We start from the raw sequence: 19,838 nt of genomic DNA on the forward strand, positions 1-19,838 counted from the left end.
CATGATATTTGTTCATCTTCATCCATTAAATACAGAGGTACTTTAGCATCTTCAACTTTAATTATTGAGTAGTAGACATTTAGGTGTACCAACACCACTCAAAAAAAAAAGAAATAATGTATTCTTAAAGGACATGAGGTTAGGGGCCAGTAAAATTAAACATGTATTATTATCGCAGGGTCTCTCTCTCCTCAATTCAAAACCACATGTTAACTTCAAAACACAATTCCTTATAGCAAAAACAAATAACTATTTTGGGGGTGATGAAAATGCCCTAAAACTGATTGTAGTGATGTTAACACAAACCTGAATATTCTAAAACCCATTGAACTGTGCACTTTGCATAGATGATTGTACAGTATGTGAATTACATCTCAATAAAGCTGTTATTTTAAATACTTAATGACTTTTGCCTTGGCTTGTTTGACTCAGCAGTTGGAGTGTCTGCCTGTAAGCCAACAGGTTTCAGGTTCAATTCCAGTCAAGGGCACATACCTGGGTTGCAGGTTCAATCCCCAACCTTGGTTGGAGTTATGCAGGAGGCAACCAATCAATGTCTCTCTCTCACATCAATGTTTCTCTCTCTCTCACACACTCTCTTTCCCTTCAACTCTCTCTAAAGATCCTCAAGTGAAGATTAACAAAAAATAACTAAATAAAATTTTAAAATAAAAATAAATAATAAAGCCCTGGCCGGTTTGGCTCAGCAGTTGGAGTGTCGGCCCGCGGACCAGAGAGTCCTGGGTTCGGTTCCCACTAGGGGCATGTACCAAAAAAATAAAAATAAAATAAAAAATAAATAATAAATAAAAATAAATATTAAAAATAAAAATGATAATAATAAATAAAAATAAATAATGAATGACTTTTTAATCTACTAATAGCAGACTTTAAATGTTCTTTTACATTAGGCTACTCAGGCTTTCCTAGATTTCAAAATAAGCAAGAAAACAGAGAAAAGTATATTTTATTGGTATTTATACCTAGCACAATTCAATTCAAATAAAATGGAACACAGTAATTTAGTCTAATTAAGTATAACATATAAACAATTTTTTTTAATTTCTTTTACCATTATATAATTGTGTTCATGCGAATATAATCCTCAAAACTGTCCTAAGCATGTATCATAGCACCACCTTACATTTGCAGTATTTGACATAAATTTCATTGTTAAATATATCTGGCTTTAGCAATGTAAACATTTGCTACAAGTAAACGTTAAAAGGTAAAGGTGAATGATACTAATGAATAAATCAAAATAGAACTGAGCGTCACATACGATAATCCAACAAAATATTATATAATACTGTTTCAATAAGAACCACAACTTAAAATTCACAAAATGAAAGCAGAAATAAAAATTATTGTGTAAACTCCAAAAATAGTGTTAAAATACTAAAGGAATCCGTGTAAAATGTACCTGGGAAAAACAAAGCAATGCAATGAACACCAAATTTGGTTTAGTAATCACAAGCCATTTCTTACTTCAGAGGCTTTCTAAATGCACTCTCACAAAATGGTTTATTTTCTATCTCCCTTTTTTTTTTTAAATTATGTTCAATCACATAAGTTAGGTACCTGTGGGAATGTCACATTTATTGTCAGTTTGGAGATTGTTACCCAAAAAATTTTTCATCCCTAAACTATTTTTCCAAATGACCAAAAACATTAAATTATCTTCATGAAAATTATCATATATAAAGTCAAATAATTTCTAAACATATCATAAAAATAAATCTGCCTTAACAGATTAAGTACAGAAAAAGTGTATACACAAGTGATGAAAATCACAGAAAAATATTCAATGACCAAGCAAAAATGTTCACATTTATCATTACTGTTGATGATTTTTTTCCCTTTCTAGCTTAAATTAAGAAAAAAGTTTTCAAAAGTCAGTATGGACATTCAGTGCCACTTGGATTTATCTGCAATATACAAATGAGTTACATCTCTTTGGTCCGAGACAAACTCTATTTTTACTCTTTAACATAATTAAGTTATAAAGACCTCAAATTTCCAAAATCAGTTATAATACTGTGGCAAGCAAAGTTTGTTCATATTGCTCTTATATTCTAGCTTAAACTACAAACGTGAACATTTTAACATATGTTGTCTCAAACCATACTAATACAAAGAGTCTGGAGAGATATCTCTGTTGATTTCCACAGATTAATTGAAAAAGGAAAAAAAACTGAAATAGTATTTCATCTTCTTAAATGTCTTTAACATGTTTAGCACTTCAAGCAGCACTTGACACAGCAAGTTTCTTCAAGTGATCCATGAACACCTGCAAACTCACATCATCTGTGAGAATAGGTGCTCCAGACTCCTAGGAAAAAAGATATTTGGTATGATTAAAACAGTGTGATACCTTCTAATCTATAAGCAATGTATAAGCAAACGTTCCTGGGTTCCTGAGAGGGAGATAGATTCTGTATCCTTGGAATTTCCTAACACTAGGAAATGTCTTTGTTACCCATGAGCCCCTCAGAGCACACCTGAGTTTATGCTATGAGATGAGATGACTCGGGATGGAGGCCAGCCACCAGGAAAATCAACCACGTGATTCCTAACAGTAGAAAATGTCTTAGTTATTCATGGCTTTAGGACAGGTGGACCTCCAGGGAGGGGGGGAAGAAGAAAGCAGGAGGAGGGGGCTGGAGATGGACTTCAATCAGGCACCAGTGATTCAATCAACCATGACTATGTAAAAGAACTACCCAAAGAAAACCAAAGCTCAGTGGAGTTTCCTGTTTGACAAACACATCAATGTGCTGGGAGGATGCTGAAACCTGATTCCACAGAAAAAGGTCGGAGCTTTGTATCTGGGACCCTTCAAGACCTCACTCTGTCTGTCTCTTCATTTAGCTGGTCCTGATTTGTAACCTTTAAAATAAAACTATAATCATAAATAAGGTGCTTTCCTGAGTCCTATGAGTTGTTCTATCAAATTATTGAACCTGAAGGGAGTCATGGGAACCCTCTAAACACAGGCATGGATTTGCAGCTCGTTGGTTAAAAGTGTGGGTAGCCAGGGATGCTACTTGCAGCTAGTTTCTAAAAGGTAGGCAATCTGGCCCGGACGGTGTGGCTCAGTGGTTGAGCGTCAACCCATGCATCAAGAGGTCACCGGTTTGATTCCTGGTCAGGGCACATGCCCAGGTTGTGGGCCAAATCCCAAGTGGGGGGCATGCAGGAGGCAGCCAATCGATGTTTCTCTCATCGATGTTTCTATCTCTCCCTCTCCCTTCCTTTCTAAAATCAATAAGGAAAAAAACGTATTTTAAAAAAAAATAAAGTGCAGGCAGTCTGGTTACAGACCACGTCCTTGAACCTGTGGGGCCAGCATATCTGGTGTTATAACAGCTCCATATTCTACTCTACAGGTGTGAAAAATAGTTCCACTTTCAACTTAACCTCTAAAGTAGTGTTAATTTTCTTGAATGAACCGGTGCTTTTATCTCTTCTAAAGAATAAGGCTCCTTATTGCTGCCTGTTTACTAAAATAAAATTCCAATCATACATATTTTAACAGAAAGGCCAGCTGGAAGGAAGCAAACATATCACTTTTTAAATAAACTATGCTTACAAGTGGTCGATTCATTTTAATTTATTTCTGCAGGTTCTAAGTAATTCACAAGATTTAGGGAAAATTCCTAACTTCTATTTTAATGAAAATGATGTTGAAAGAATGACCTAGTAACCTAACCCATTAATAATAAAATTTTATTACAGCAAAAAAAAAAAAAACAAAAAACCTTTTATATCTGAATTTTTTGATTTTTCACCTAATATTCAAGTTATTATTTATCAGTAAATGTATAAAGTCTGAAACTGAAATTAAGTAATTCTGGAGACCAGCAAGTTAGTGGCAAATGTGAGATGAGAATTCATAGCTCCTGTAGTCTGGGCCCACATAGCAACAGACATGCCATACCTCTCCTGAATAAAGGAAATTTAATTTCATTATGTGTTTTCATATATTAATTCATAAGACCTTGAACACCTTGATAATGAAGGAGGCATCAGCACTAGGATTAAGAGCTCAGAGTCTGGAGCCAGACTTTCTGGGCTCAAATCCTGGCTCTGCCACTTACTACCTGTGTGACTTTGAGGAAGTCACACAGTAACTTCTCTGTCTTAGCTTCCTCATCTGTACAGTAAGGACAATAACAGGACCTATTTCACATGGCTGTTGTAATGATTAAATGAATTAAATTGTATAAAGACACAGAATAATGCCTGGCACACAGAGTGGGCATACAACATGTTTTAGCTATTATTATTACCCCTTTTGAAACATCTATTGTTTAATAAACTGAAATACGTTTCCACAGTCTACATTCATAGTTAACAGAGAAGCAAAGGTCTCAAAGATGTGACAAATTAATAATAGCCTGGTAACTCCTGCTTTTCTTTCTTATAATTACACCTGGTTTTGTTTTCACTTTATACATACATATTTTCTACCTCAGTTCACCCAAACCCAGATCTGTTTTTCCTAGTCAGGACAAAAATAATAATAATAATAATAATAATAATAATAATAATAATAATAATAGATAGATTTTCTAATTTATATTCTAGAACATCTTATTTGAAATTATAAATACTAATGATGAACTCAATCTTATCAAAAATTTGCAGTTGGCTGATCTCAATCTTTCAAATGTACCCTTTTTCTCTTTAAAATACATCCAAGACTAGGAGAAAGGCCCAAGCTTTATGTGATTTAGTATATGAAGCACTGCAGCCAGAGGCCTCAGCATCCTGTCACAGAAGCAGTGTTGCCGTGGTGCCCTCTTCAGGCCATCCATGGATAATACTTATCACTGGGTACTTGATTTATGACAAAAAGAAAACTAAGGTATTAGATTCCATAATTTTTAGTAAAATGCTTGGCTACCAAGTGAATTCCATAAATCGCAGTCATCACTTTAGCTTAATGATCAAAAATTCAGATTCTAAAGTCAGACTGGCCGAGGTTCATTTCTGGACCCTGCCACAATTTAGCTATGGGATCTTGGGTGTTACTTAACCTATAAAAGCTTTGATTTCCTTTTCTGAAAAATAGGGTTAATAGTACCCACTTCATAGGAGTGTTTTAATAATTAAATAGAAATAAATAAAACGCTTAGCACAACCTCACACCTGTCAGAATGGCCACCATCAACAAGTGTTGGCGAGGGTGTGGAGAAAAGGGGACTCTAGTACACTGCTGGTGGGAATGCGGACTGGTGCAGCCACTATGGAAAACAATATGGTGTTACCTCAAAAAATTAAAAATTGAACTTCCATTTGACCCAGTGATCCTGCTTCTAGGAATATACCCTAAGAAGCCTGGAACACCAATCAGAAAAAATATATGTACCCCCATGTTTGTAGCAGCACTATTTATAATCGCTAAGATCTGGAAACAGCCCAAGTGTCCATCAATAGACGAATGGACAAAAAAGCTGTGGTACATATACACAATGGAGTACTATGCAGCTGTAAGAAAGAAAGATCTCTTATCCTTTGAGACTACATGGAGGGCCCTGGAAAGTATTATCATAAGCGAAACAAGCTAAACAGAGAAAAACAAGTATCATATGATCTCATTTATTTGTAGAATATAATGAACATAACAGTCTGAGGAATGGGGTAGTCCCAGAGAAGTGGAAGTGGGGTACAGACTGACAATCCCCAGAAGAGTGGGTGGTGGGGGAGAGATAAACCACAGAACTTATATGCATGTATGCATGAACAATGGACATGGACAACAAAGCTGGGGAAAGGGCAGGGAGGGAGAGGGAGGGGGGAATCAGTGGGGGGAAAAGGAGAAACATCTGTAATAAAAATAAATCAATTAATTAAAATAAAATTTTAAAAAGCTTAGCACAGTGACCAAAACATAATAGAGATTTAACTTATTAGTAATTACGATGATTATCTACGAAAATATGAACATAATTTTACAAGTCATAGGTCAAGAAAGACCTTCGGGCTCTTGCCTATGCCTTGAAAGCCCCTTCTTTCAGGCAGCAATTAAACTTCAAAGTCTAAAATAGCGTTTATTTGTTTTTTACTATTTAAAATATCTTTAAGGAGAGACTTTTTTTCCAGATGACAAGGAAAATAATAGCTAACATTTACGGAGTATTACTGTGCATATTAAATTCTAGCAAACAACAAAATAAAGGCAAAAAGAAGTTAAGTAATATGCAAAGTCTGCATTTCCAACTACCAATCCAGAATGATGCCTCTCCAATTCAAGTTCTTTACTTGTCTACCAACTACATCTCCATGTTGTAATTTAAACCCAGAATAACGGGGAACAAATAATTATTTCCACGAGTAAACCAGTTTTTTAGTAGAGAAATCCAGCCACAAAGAGACATGTTTTATTTGGCCTGCACTTTATGGCCTCACAAACTTCTGTTACCTGAATTATGTAAAGGGCAACAATCAGCTGGAGGGGAAGGACAGCTATCCCCCTTAGAAAAGCATTCTAAAGATTCTCCCTACAAACCCTAGACCACCACAGCCCTCCTGCCCCCAGGTATTGCTTCTTGACATTGAGAATGTCAGGTTTTCTTATACTCAGCCAGCTTCACTCATTTTTTACCAAAATGTCCTCTGGGGGTATTGATATGTGACGCCTGACAAACACGATTTAAAGTATCCTTTAATCTCCACTTCTCCATAGAGATTAATCATCATTTCCACAAATTTTATTTATTGGTGTTAATTTTCTATTTTCTTATTTAAGTCTAAGTTTCCCTTAAGTTGTGAGATCCAGAACTAAAATCCATCCTGGGTTGACCAGAATTAAGTATAATGGAAAGGCTGATCCGTGGTACTCCAAACTTCCACATTATATTTGGCGTTTTGTCCTCCTGGGAGGTGACTGGGTCAGGGATGATATTAAGGATGTAAATGTAGCCCTGGCAGGTTTGGCTCAGCAGTTAGAGTGTCGGCCTACGGACCAGAGAGGCCTGGGTTCTGTTCCCGCTAAGGGCATGTACCTCAATTGCAGTTTGTCCGCAGCCCTGGTTGGGGTTGTGTGGGTGGAAGCCACTTGATATGTCTCTCTCACATCGATGTTTCTCTCTCTCTCTTCCTCCCTCTCTCCCTCCTGCCCTATCTGAAGATAAATGCAAAAATGTCCTCAGGTGAGGATAAAAAAATAAATTTTTAAAAAAGGATATAAATGTATATGCATTATATAAGCACACATTTCTTCTCTCATGTGCTATGCACCTTTTTCATATCTTCCAAGATTAAGCTCCTTTTCTTGCTATAAAATCCTCCCTAACTTTCAGGACTTTTAGACTTTGGATTCAAATTATTTATCTATATCACAACATCTGATTAACTCCTAACCACCTCCACAGACCTCCCATACTCTAATCTCTGTTCTCTTGTCCATATCACATTATATTCAATATATGGTATTTTAAGGTACTGTGATAAGTCCAAAATGAAAATGACACAGTTATTGCCCTCAAGTAATTTATAATCTAACAGAAGAAATAGGAAATAGTGCCATCAGAAATGGGTGGGGCGAAAAAGAGCAGGAATATTATACAAATCCAGTCATACAATCAGGAAAGGTTTTATGGAGTCAGTGAACTCTGAACTGAACTTTGAGGGATGGCTATAATGTGTCCAAGTGATGACAGAAAAAGTCACAGGGATGGGAATGTGCTCAGTGTCTTAAAGTGGAATGTGAAGTCTAGTTTGGCTAAAAATACTATATTTAGGTAAAAGTAGAAAAGGTTATTTGGATCATACCATCAGAGGCCCTCAACAGCAATATAAAAGGTTTATATATAATTCACTAGGGGGTTATTAAAGATTTCTGAATGGTGCTCTCGCTGCTTTAGGGAGACCACTATGGCCGGTGCCAAAATGGAGGGAAAGCCTGAAGCACTGAGACAAATTAGCAGGTAATTCCATCCACCTGGGTGAATAGTAACAAGAGCTCGACCTTCGTTGGTGACAGGAAAAGGAGGGAAAGGATAGGGGAAGAGATCAAACCATTTGTGAATAACGAGGGGCAGAAGAAATGTAATGTAAATGACTAAAGTTCCAAGACTTGGAAATTGAGAGAATGGTGGGGGCCTCTGTAAAAACAAAAAAGTCAGGAAGAACAAGAGTGTAAGAGAGATATGTTCAAGTTGGGGCATGCTGTTTATGAAATGTATGCTAGAAACTCAAGTGATATGCAGCACGCAGTTATAGAAATTTGGGTCTATTGTTCAATGACAGACCAAAAGAAAGATGGAGTCTTGCAAGTCAGCCTCAGATGAGAGCTGAAGCCACGGGAGTGGATGCACTCACCCACTCCCACGCAGAGAAGTCAAGGCAAAAGTTTCAGGTGTCCCTATATCCAACAGGAAGGGGCCCTAATCCCAATGACTGCTTCATTTATCTTCTACCCAGTCAGCACCCCAGAATCAGTTGTTTACCTTTGCTCTAAATTATTCTACTCCCACTGATGTGTACATCTTTCTTATCTCCAGTTCCAAATTACCCCAAACATCTTTCATCTTTGATACAATGCCTGAACTACAAAGCATGGTTAAAGAGCATTATGGAAGAATGCTCTAGAAATTATTAGTAAATAAAAGAAGCCTTCACCAATGCTATAAAAGCCTTTTATTCAGCCTCTGCTGATTTTATATATATATATATATTTAAAGAAAGGAAGGGAGAGAAACACTGACTGGTTGCCTCCCGCACATTCCCTGACTGGATCAAACCTGCAACCTGGGAAAGTGCCCTGAGTGGTAATCAAACCTGCAGCCTTTTGGTGTACAGGATGATGCTCCATCCAATTTAGCCACACTGACCAGGGCAATTTTCTTCTATTTCTTATAGCTGTTACTAAATTTTTTTTTCTTTATTTATTTTTAGAAAGAGAGGAAGGGAAAGGGAGAGAGAATAGAAACATTGATGAGAGAGAACATCGACTGGCCGCCTCCTGCATGCCCCCCATTGGGGACTGGACCCACAACCTGGGCATGTGCCCTGACCGGGAATCAAACCAGTGACCTCTTGGTGCATGGGTCAATGCTCAGCCACTGAGCAACACTGGCCAGACCTTATAGCTGTTTTTAATCTTTTCTATTTTCTATCTTTAACTCCAACATTTCTCACTCCTAGCAAGTAACCTCCTATTACTGAAAAGAAAGACTATTATCCAAGATGAGCTTTCTCTCCACCTCAAAAATCCATCTTCAGCCTTCTTCTCACCCTCTGCTTTTGCAGAAACAAATGCCCTGCCTCATTACCAATACTTAACTCCCATATATGTAGTGCTGGTGATCACACTGTCTCTTTTTGAGTATCTTAAACATTTATAAGCTGTTCTTTTGTGTGTTCCCCATATTAGCTCCTTACGTTTGGTCTACAAATAAGTTCTGTGCTCTAACCCTAATAATCATCTTTCTATCCCACTATTTAAACTCAGGGTATTTTTGAAAAAGAATCATTCATTATACTTACAGCCTCCATTTCTTCACCACCCACTAATTCCTTACAATCGATCTTTATATCAACCATTATATCAAAACTGCTTACCAAAGGCCACAAATGACCTCCTCGTCATCAAATCCATCTGCCTTCTTTCAGTCTTCACCACCCCTTTTAGTGTCTCCAGCCTCTCAGTGTTTGTTACCCATCTTCTTCCTTCTATAAAATTCTCCCTCACCTATGATGCATGGTATTCTTTTCATTTTCTGCCCACCTTTTTGATTTTTATAAAATAATTCCACTACTCATACTTCCTCAAGGTTTTATCTCACATCTCTTTTGCTTCTTTACTCTCTCCTGGAACAAGCATTCACTGTGATATCTTTAAGTATCACCTTTCTATAATCAACATTCACGTCCTTGTCCCGATCATCAAACCCAAATTTCCAACAGCTGGCTCAATCTGGACGTATAGATGGTATAGCAAACTCAATGTGTCTAAACTCAAATAGTTTATTTCCGCTCCCACTTCCTGGCACATATTCTCCTAGTTACCTAGGCCCAAAACCCCAAATTACCCTGTTTTTCCTCAGCTATTTATTTTCAAAAATTCAAACCTACAGAAAATTAAGAAAAAAGTACAATGAACAGCCACATACTCTATACATCAATACACTGATTAACAATTTTGCCACATTTGCTTTCTGTTTCTATATATTTTTCATTTTTTCTTCAATCATTTCTGCAAGTTGAAGACATCATGACATTTTATCCCCAAACCCTTTAGGATGTATCTCTTTAGATCAAGGACAATCTCCTACATAACCACGACACCATTATCACACTCAAGAAATCTAATAATATTGTACTAGTCTCTGACATATACCATACTCAAATTTCACAAATCACCCCAATTATGTTCTTTATAGTTATCTCTCCCTCTAATCCAGAATCCAATCAGAATTCAGATTTTGTGTATAGCTGTCTTGCCTTGGAATAACTTTTACTTTCCTACAACTTGTAATCAAGTTCCATTGTGTCTACTTTGGAAATACCTCCCAAATCTATTCCTTTTCACCATCTTGCCTTCATTCCCTCTCATTTGGATTCCTTCAGTAGATATAGTTTCTATCTACAGACTGCTCCCAATCAATCTAACCATCCAACTGTATCAACTAAGACTCAGTTTCACCCCTCTGTCCAAAAACCTCCAATAACATTCCCTTGCTTAACAAATAAAGACTCAGTTCCTCAGTCCTCAGCCCAGCATTCAAGATCCTCCACAATCTGGCTGTACTAAGCACTTCTAATTTTATGTTCTACTATTTGTCCCTGCACGTACTCTTTCCTTAGCCTATACTATCCTCCACCTAAAATTCCCTTCCTCGGTTAATTTCCACCTACTGAAATAATACCCAATCTAAAAGGAAATGTCCCTTTTTCTGATCATACGCCCTTCTCCTGCGACACTTCTAACCTTTGTAATACTTTTCATCTTTCTAAAAGCACGTGTCCCATTCTGCATTGTATTTTGATTCCTCAGGTATGTATCTCATCTCTAGTAACAGATTACCAGCTCTTCAAAGGCAGCAATGATCGCTGTGTGTCCTCAAGTACAAACACAGAGTCCTGCATATTGGACACTCGATAAATGTTGATATACTGTACCAAGAGGTGAGACTGCTACCAAACTAAAATATATTAATAGTGATTTCCAGGCCTCCAGCCTCTCCTGCTCAACTATAATCTCTGACCTCTTCTGGCTTACAGTGTGTAGAGTTTTGTGAGTTATGGCCTAGTCTTAAGTTTAAATCATCACTTCTATCTTAAATAATACATTTTACTGCTTTTTTCTCAAGGGTGTGGTGCTAAATTTGGAATATGAAAGGGTTCTATCTATTTGATATGATCACTTTTTTTTATAGTTTTGTTTATTTTTAGAGAGCTAGGGAGAGGGAGAAAGAGAAATACTGATGTGTGAGAGTGGAACATCCATCAGCTGCCTCTTGCATGCCCCCACCAGGGACTGAGCCCGAAACCCGAGCATGTGCCCTGACTGGGAATAGAACTGGCAGCAGCCTTTCGGTGCACAGGATGACACCCAACCAACTGAGCCACACGCGCCAGGGCGTATAATCCCTTTTTTATTTTCTATGGTGTCACCAAATATTAATTCTATTTTCTACTCTTATTTTTTCATTACTTTTCCCACAGATAATATTATCAGATACATAGGGAAAATGTAGCTCTCTAAAATAACAAACTATAAATACACAAAGAAATAAATTGTAAGATCTGCTATTTACACTTACCTGTCCCCAGGCATACATATTATTATGAGTCTGCGAAGGGTTGACTTTTGACAGCAGAAAACGAGCCTTAAAAGCAAAGAATAACATTATTTATCAAAAATAGACTTAGTCAATATTAAGTTGAACAAATACATTATGCCATCTAAAGTCAATTTTATTTCGCCCTGGCCGGTTTGGCTCAGCGGTTAGAGCATCGGCCTGCGGTACAGAGAGACCCGGGTTCGGTTCCCGCTAAGGGCACGTACCTCGGTTGCAGTTTGTCCCCGGCCCTGGTTGGTCGTGCGGGTGGCAGCCACTCGATGTGTCCCTTCACATTGATGTTTCTCTCTCTCTCCCTTCCTCTCTCTCCCTCCCACTCTATCTGTACAAAAAATGGAAAAATAGCCTCGGATGAGGATTAAAAAATAATAATAATAAAAAAAATAAATAAAATCAATTTTATTTCATATATTGTGGTAGAATGAATTAAAATATAACTTTTTTAAAAAAAACTAAATTTTGAAACATGAAGGCCACTGTATGTTACAAATAAATAATGTACCCTCTTCTCTCCAAATCTTACATTCATAACATTAATAATAACAAATTGTTGAGTCTGAAACTCAACATAAAAAATTATGCATGCAACAATTATGACAAAGTTAGTGTAAATTTACTAAACACTTGGTCTGAAACATCATCAGAGATCTGAAGTTCTAAAAAATCAATAAAAATAAAAACCGTGAAAACCTATATATTGTTACTTTAAACAATGACTCTCAAAGTTTTTTTTTAAACTGTACGCTATTCTATGAGACACACTATGCAATGTTTACCCATCTACCCACTATGCCATATCATCAAAAAAAAGGCAGAATAAAAGAGGAAAATAGCAGTGCATATGGTGAGACATCATCGAGAGAACCAGTCATAAATTATTATTTCACATTGGAAGAACATAGGCCATCAAATTTTTTGGAATTTAGTACCATACAAAATCTTTTTCTCCTCTATTAAGGAAACAGTTGAAAACAAAACAACTGGCTCTAGAGTCAGATCCCAACTCCTGCATTTAGCATGTTTCCTAGGCCACTAATAACCTAATGGAGATAACAAAAGGACTTTGTAATACTATTCTAGGCATAGGAATACAGGAAATAACAAAGCGTGAAAACAACCTTTAAAGGAGCAAGTAAAACTTATTAACAACTTACAATTAATTTACTATAACTCAAATTAGAATAACAAGGGAGAAGTACAATGTATTTTAAGAATGTAAGTTAAGCCCTGGCCTGTTTGGCTCAGCAGTTAGAGCATCGGCCTGTGGTCGAGAGAGACCTGGGTTCGGTTCCCATTAATGGCGTGTTCCTTGGTTGCAGTTTGTCCCTGGTTCCTGGTTGGGTCGTGCAGGTGGCAACCACTCGATGTGTCCCTTTCACGTCGATGTTTCTCTCTCTCTCTCTCCTTCTCCCTCCCACTCTATCTGAACAAAAAATGAAAAAATGTCCTCGGGTGAGGATAAAAAAATAAGAATATAAGTTAAGGGGTCCTAGCCTAGACTTCTGAAAGACTCAAAAGGACCTTGTGTATATGTACATGTATCTCATTTAATCCCCATATAATTGTAAAAACCACAAAGCCTTTTATAATACCATAATGCTTTCCTATTACATAACATTTTCTATAAAACTGGAATGAAGAAAATAGAAATAATTATGTGACCACAAAGTTCATATTCATAGACTTAATCAGTAAATAACAGCTTTAATAAAAGTATACTAAATTTCCCAAGCTGTTCATGTCTTCTTGCTCAACTGAAGCTGGCAGACCACCATAACACTATTCTAGCTCTACCCGAGCTGTACTGAAGGCAGAAATGGGAGAAACCGCCAGCTTTGGTCAGTTAGTCAATAATCCTATAGCTCTGCTCTCAAAGCTATGGCAAGAAGCAAGCATACCTTCTCCTAGATACCTTTTCCTGCCATCTCCTCCCTCTTTGCCTGCTAAAGCAATCTATTCAAATTAAAGTCAGAAGGCAAGTAGAAACAACTCACCATAAGAGTAGCAACAAACAAACACACAAACAAACAGTACTTACCTGGCTGCCCCCATGTTCAGTGTCAATGTATCTCGGCATTGGAAATCTGGAGTGAAGAATCTCCTGGGCATCATCCACTGGAGCTTGCAGAAGGTGGCGGAAATTTTCATACTCTGGCATGTCCTGGTATCCTGACTTGCGCCATTGGGCTATGGTCTAATTTTAAAATAATTAAAGAAATTATTATTTCTAATTGCTTGTCTATCCAAAAATATTAAAAGATATTTTTTTCAACGAAAGTAATCTTCAGAAAATAAAAAAATTATCTCAATTGTTAAAGTTAAGAATACTAATTTCAGTACTCTTGAGTAAACAGATATACAATCAGGGTATTTCTTCTCCTTTACAAATAAACAAATAATATAATCCAGAAAATGTTTAAAAACTATGCTTACCAAATTAACGTTATTATTAAATGCTATCTACCTAAGCTTATAATAAATGAGGGACATTTTTGTTACAGAAGATTTCCCAGAGACTTCTAAATGACCTACTATTACCAATGGAGTTATATTCAGGCAAAACAAATAAACATAAAAACTTTAATAATAATAGTGATACTATTATCGAGATAATATAGCTGTAGAAGAAGAGCATCAAATCAATTCTCTTTTAAAGGTAAATGGCTTCAAAACCATGTAATTAAATTATCAAAAAAATTTAACCTGCCTTGATTTCTAAGCTAACTGAATCAGTCAACATACCCTATACAGTTTTATACCTCTGTATTTAATAGAGAAACAACCATCTGCCATTTCTGATTTCTTCTTTAAGCACATTTAACAAGAGCTATTTGAAGACACAAACATTATCAAAAACAAAAATATAAGCAAAAACAGCATGCTCATGTTATAGGCATTATTCTTAAATGGTAAAGAGCATTAAAAAAAAATAGCCCTGGCCGGTTTGGCTCAGCGGTTAGAGCGTCGGCCTGCGGTCCGGAGAGACCCGGGTTCGGTTCCCGCTAAGGGCACGTACTTCGGTTGCAGTTTGTCCCCAGCCCTGGTTGGTCGTGCGGGTGGCAGCCACTCGATGTGTCCCTTCACGTCGATGTTTCTCACTCTCTCTCCCTTCCTCTCTCTCCCTCCCACTCTATCTGTACAAAAAAATGGAAAAATATCCTCGGGTGAGGATAAAAAAATAAATAAATAAAAATAAGGTTGCTCAGTAAACTATTAGAACAACCAGTGACAGGAGGTGAGCACTGAGAAATGTTTGTGAGGTTATTAAAAACAAGGAAAAGTGTTGTACCAGAACATCCACAGATAGGAGAAAACATGAGTAAACTGTTTCTTTGTTACCTCATTAAAAAATAAAAAGCAAAGAGTATCAGTAACTAGTATCAATTAAAAATAATAATAAACCTTTTCAAAGCCCCAAATAATATCACGTTAAAATATATTTTGACCCTGGTTGAAGTGGCTCAGTGGATTGAGCATTATCTCACAGACTGAGAGGTCATGGTTCAACTCCCAGTCAGGGCACATGCCCTTGTTGCAGGCTCAGTCCCCAGTGGGGAATGAGCAGGAGGCAGCCAATGGCTGTTTCTCTCTCACATCAATGTTTCTATCTCTCTGGCCCTTCCTCTCTCTCTAAAACATCGATAAAAACATTAAAAAAAAAAAAAAGATATTTTAAGCAATACCTTTACTATTACAATGCAAATCAAAAATCATTTGCAATTTTTAAAAAATTGAAAAACTAATAGCACAAGTTACTAAATTATTAGATTATAAGCTTCAGTGTAACTAAAGAATCTCTATCTTTCAAAGCCTCCAGAGTACAATGCGTTGTTATACAGAGGAAGCAATTAAATATTGGCTGAATGAATAAATGCAGGAATAAAGAGAGTTCTGCTAAATACCTTAATGGCTACTCAAATATTCTGCTTTTTTCAATCATATACCATTGCAATTAAGTGAAGTTATAAATTTTAATTCACTTAAGATCTAAATAAGTTTTTAAGAACATGTGGATTATTTTTTTAAATACTTTAGGCTAAAGGGGGGCTGCTCTGTCTGTGGGATATTCCATTCTCTCTCTCACTGCTTCACTAATTAACTCACTTTCACTTTAAATACAAAACAAAAACAAACAAAATAAAAACGTTTAAATACTTCATGTGGAATACATTTTAAATGACTACACCCAGTTCAATTGGTTAAGCATCATCCCATGCACTTTCAAAAGGTCAGCGGTTCGCTTCCTGGTCAGGGCACATGCCCAGATTTTGGGCTCGATCCTCCCGGGGGCGGGGGGGGGCAGGAGGCAGCAATCAATGTTTCTCTCTCCCTCTCCCTTCCTCTCTCTCTAAATCAATTAAAAAACATATTTTTGAAAAAATGATTACACTCAGCCAGAGTGGCTCAGTTGGTTGAGCGTCATCCTGTGCACCAAAAGATTGCCAGTTCAATTCCCGGTCAGGGCACATACCTGGGTTTCAGGCTTGATCCCCAGTCAAGGCATGTACAGAAAATAACCTATCAATGTTTCTCTCTCCCATTGATGTTTCTCTCTTTCTCTCTCTTCCCCACTTCCTCTCTCTAAGCATATCCTCAGGTGATGATTAAAAATGAAAAAAGAGCCCTGGCCGGTTTGGTTCAGTGGTTAAATCATCAGTCTACAGACCAAAGAGTTTTGGGTTCAATTCCAGTCAAGGGCATGTACCTCAGTTGCAGTTAGTTCATCCCTGGACCTGGTTGGGGTCATGCAGGTGGCAGCAAGTTGATGGTGTCTCTCTCACGTCAATGTCTCTCTCTCTCTCTCTCCACCTCCCACTCTATCTGAAGATAAATGTAAAAATATCCTTGGGTGAGGATTAAAAAAATATATAGCCCTGGCCAGTTTGGCTCAGCGGTTAGAGCATCGGCCTGTGGTCCAAGGAGACCCGGGTTCGGTTCCCGCTAAGGGCACGTACCTCGGTTGCAGTTTGTCCCTGGCCCTGGTTGGGTCGTGTGGGTGGCAGCCACTCAATGTGTCCCTTTCACATCGATGTTTCTCTCTCTCTCTCTCCCTCCCACTCTATCTGAACAAAAAATGAAAAAAAAAAGTTCTCGGGTGAGGATAAAAACAAAAAAATATATATCCCAGCCTGTATGGCTCAGTGGTTGAGCATTGACCTATGCACCAAGAGGTGGCTGGTTTGATTCCCCATCAGGGCACATGCCTGGTTTGCAGGTTTGATCCCTGGTGGGGGTCATGAGGGAGGTAGCCAATCAATGTTGATGCTTCTCTTCTCTCTCATCGATGTTTCTATATCTCTTTCCTCCCTTCCTCTCTCTCTAAAAAAATCAATAAAAACATTTTTTTAAAATATTTTTAAAAAAGAAAAAATTTTAAATGATTACATAAAATAATGAGAAGGAAAGCCTGCCCACTGACAAAGGCTGACTCTTCCCCTCTTAATGTCTTCAGGTAAAACCCCAAAGTATGCTATGCCTATGTATACACCAATGCTCTTACTATCACAACACTGTGCTTGGTGTAAAATCTGTTTATCTAATGTATGAGGAAAAACAGAAAAAATTACCACAGGTACATCAATTGCAAATGAAGTAGGAAGAACCACTTTTTATACACAGTTTACAAAAATGGAAATAAAAGTTTATCATACTGGAAAACACTAGCCATAGTGAAAGGAAGAGACTTCATTGCACGTAGGTGCACAGCTTTCCATGCCATGAAATCTTACCTCACCATGATAAATCAAAATCTGGAAGAATGTGTCCATGAGAAGAATACGATCTGCAAGAATGCTGCTGCTATCAAGAAGAACCGGCTAACATGAAGAAAACGAGAAAGAAGAAAGAAAAATAAATTACTTAAAGACACAAAAGATCTTTCCGGGGTCTATTCATTTAAGTTTTTTAAGTTTGAAATTTATATCATATTACTTAAAACCTCTTACTATTATGAATTCTCATGGTATATTCTAACTTTATTTTGTAAGCTGAGGTTAACAACTGAAAAACAGAGTACAGTCAAGAAGAAATCAAGGATGACTCATGAGCTTAATGTTGACACCACTGAGTAAGAGGGGAAAAGCTTGGGACAGAGCAAATTTGGAGCAGACTGAAAAGGTAGGGAATATGAATGAAAGGGAGTGACCTGAACTAATGACAGAATTTGAGTAACACGTCCATGAAGATGGTAATTAACTCCGTGAGATTAGACTGCATTGCATAGAGAGAGGGAAGACAGAGAAGAAGCCAAAGAATCCTGGAGCCTGACACTTAAAGGTCTGAAAGGGAGAAGCCAGCAACAAAAGGAGCCCGAGAAAGAACAGGCTTGAGTAGAAGGAAACCCAGCAGGTACTGCAGGTGTCAGAGAAAGGTTTGCAAGGAGTGCTCACTAGGAAAATACAGTTGACAGTGATGTAGGACATTGTTAAGAGTTGTTTCAGTATGATGTTAGGGACAAGGGTCTGAATAATACAGGCTGAGAAGAGAAGATGAGGTAAGAAAGTACAGACAAGTAGATTCTGAGTTTGACTGTGACTGGGACCAGGAAAAATGAGGTGGCAATTAGAAAACAATGTCAAGTCACGGGTTTTTTGTTTATTTTAACAAGTGCTTTTAAGGTTCCATGTTAATAAGAATGACCCAGATGAAGAGAAAATGATGGATAATGCAGGAAAAAAAGAAGATAACTCCGAAATAAAAGCCTACGAAAATGAAGCTGCTGGGACTAATGGATTCAATGGAAAGGATGGAACTTTAGGAACAGGCACTAGGGATGATAGGATTCCAATTTTCTTCTAAACAGTATTCTACTTTTTCCAGATGTCTATAATTTACATATATTACTCTGAAATTATTTTTAAAGTTATTTGTAAAACTTTCTTTCCTGATTCAAAGAACTACAAGACCAAATATATAGCTAGATCAACATACTAAATACATATATTTTCCTAAAAAAGTAGAAACTATGAGATAAACTAAAACCATTGTAACCACAAACTAAGACATTTATCTATTTTTTTTTTAAATCTTTATTGTTAAATGTAGGATGTATTACAAATGTTCCTCATTTTTCCCCCATTGACCCCCTCCTCCCCACAACCGCACCCCTCCCGCCTTTTCCCACACTATTGTCTGTGTCCTTTGGTTATACATATAAGTTCTTTGGTTTATTTCTTCCCACCCCCCAACCCCTTTCCCTCTGAGGTTTGTCAGTCTAGCAATGAATCTGTACTTCTTAATCCCTTCACCATTTTCACCCATTCCCCCAACTCCCCTCCCATCTGGCAACCAACAAAATGTTCTCTGTTATCTATGAGAATGTTTCTGTTCTGCCTGTTCATTTTGTTTGTAGATTCCATTGTCGATAGATATGTATTCATTGCCATTTTGTTTGTTCATATATTTTATCTTTTTCTTCAAAAAGACCCTTCATCATTTCATATAATAACGGTTTGGTGGTGATGAACTCCTTTAACTTTTTCTTGTCTGGGAAAGTCTTTATATGACCATCGATTCTAAATGACAGTTTTGCAGGATAGAGTAATCTTGGTTGTAGTTTCTTGATTTTCATCACTCTGAATATTTCTTGCCACTCCCTTCTGGCCTGCAGTTTCTTTTGAGAAATCAGCTGACAGCCTTATGGGAACTCCCTTGTAAGTAAGTAGCTGCCTTTCTCATGCTGCTTTTAAGATTCTCTCTTTGTCTTGAACCTTTTGCATTTTGATGATGATGTGTCTTGGTGTGGGCCTCTTGGGGTTCATCTTATTTGGGACTCTCTTTGCTTCCTGGACTTGTATGTCTGTTTCCTTCACCAAGTAAGGGAAGTTTTCTGCCATTATTGCTTCAAACAGGTTTTCAGTTTCTTGTTCTCGCTCTTATCCTTCTGGCACCTCCAAAATGCGAATGTTGGCACGCTTGAAGTTGTCCCAGAGGCTCCTTACACTATCCTCATTTTTTTGGATTCTTTTTTCTTTTTGCTGTTCTGGTTGGGCGTTTTTTGCTTGCTTAGATTGCAAATCGATGGTT

At 37.3% G+C, this 19,838-nt stretch overlaps 1 protein-coding gene across 1 annotated transcript in view; it reads right to left on the reverse strand.

The window, feature by feature from the left end:
* Nucleotides 1–949: 949 nt before the first annotated feature.
* SEC23A (Sec23 homolog A, COPII coat complex component) overlaps nt 950–19,838 on the reverse strand; it is a 66,093-nt gene continuing 47,204 nt past the window's right edge. Inside the window, exons 17-20 of the mRNA XM_036256993.1 lie at nt 17,543–17,629; nt 13,852–14,007; nt 11,775–11,840; nt 950–2,332 (exon numbers count right to left, since the gene is read on the reverse strand). Coding sequence (XP_036112886.1) covers nt 2,243–2,332; nt 11,775–11,840; nt 13,852–14,007; nt 17,543–17,629 — 399 coding nt within the window. The 3' untranslated portion in view covers nt 950–2,242. The remainder of the gene's footprint in view (nt 2,333–11,774; nt 11,841–13,851; nt 14,008–17,542; nt 17,630–19,838) is intronic.

The sequence above is a fragment of the Molossus molossus genome, unplaced genomic scaffold (genome assembly GCF_014108415.1).
Source record: "Molossus molossus isolate mMolMol1 unplaced genomic scaffold, mMolMol1.p scaffold_m16_p_1, whole genome shotgun sequence".
In the NCBI taxonomy this organism is placed as follows: Eukaryota; Metazoa; Chordata; class Mammalia; order Chiroptera; family Molossidae; genus Molossus; species Molossus molossus.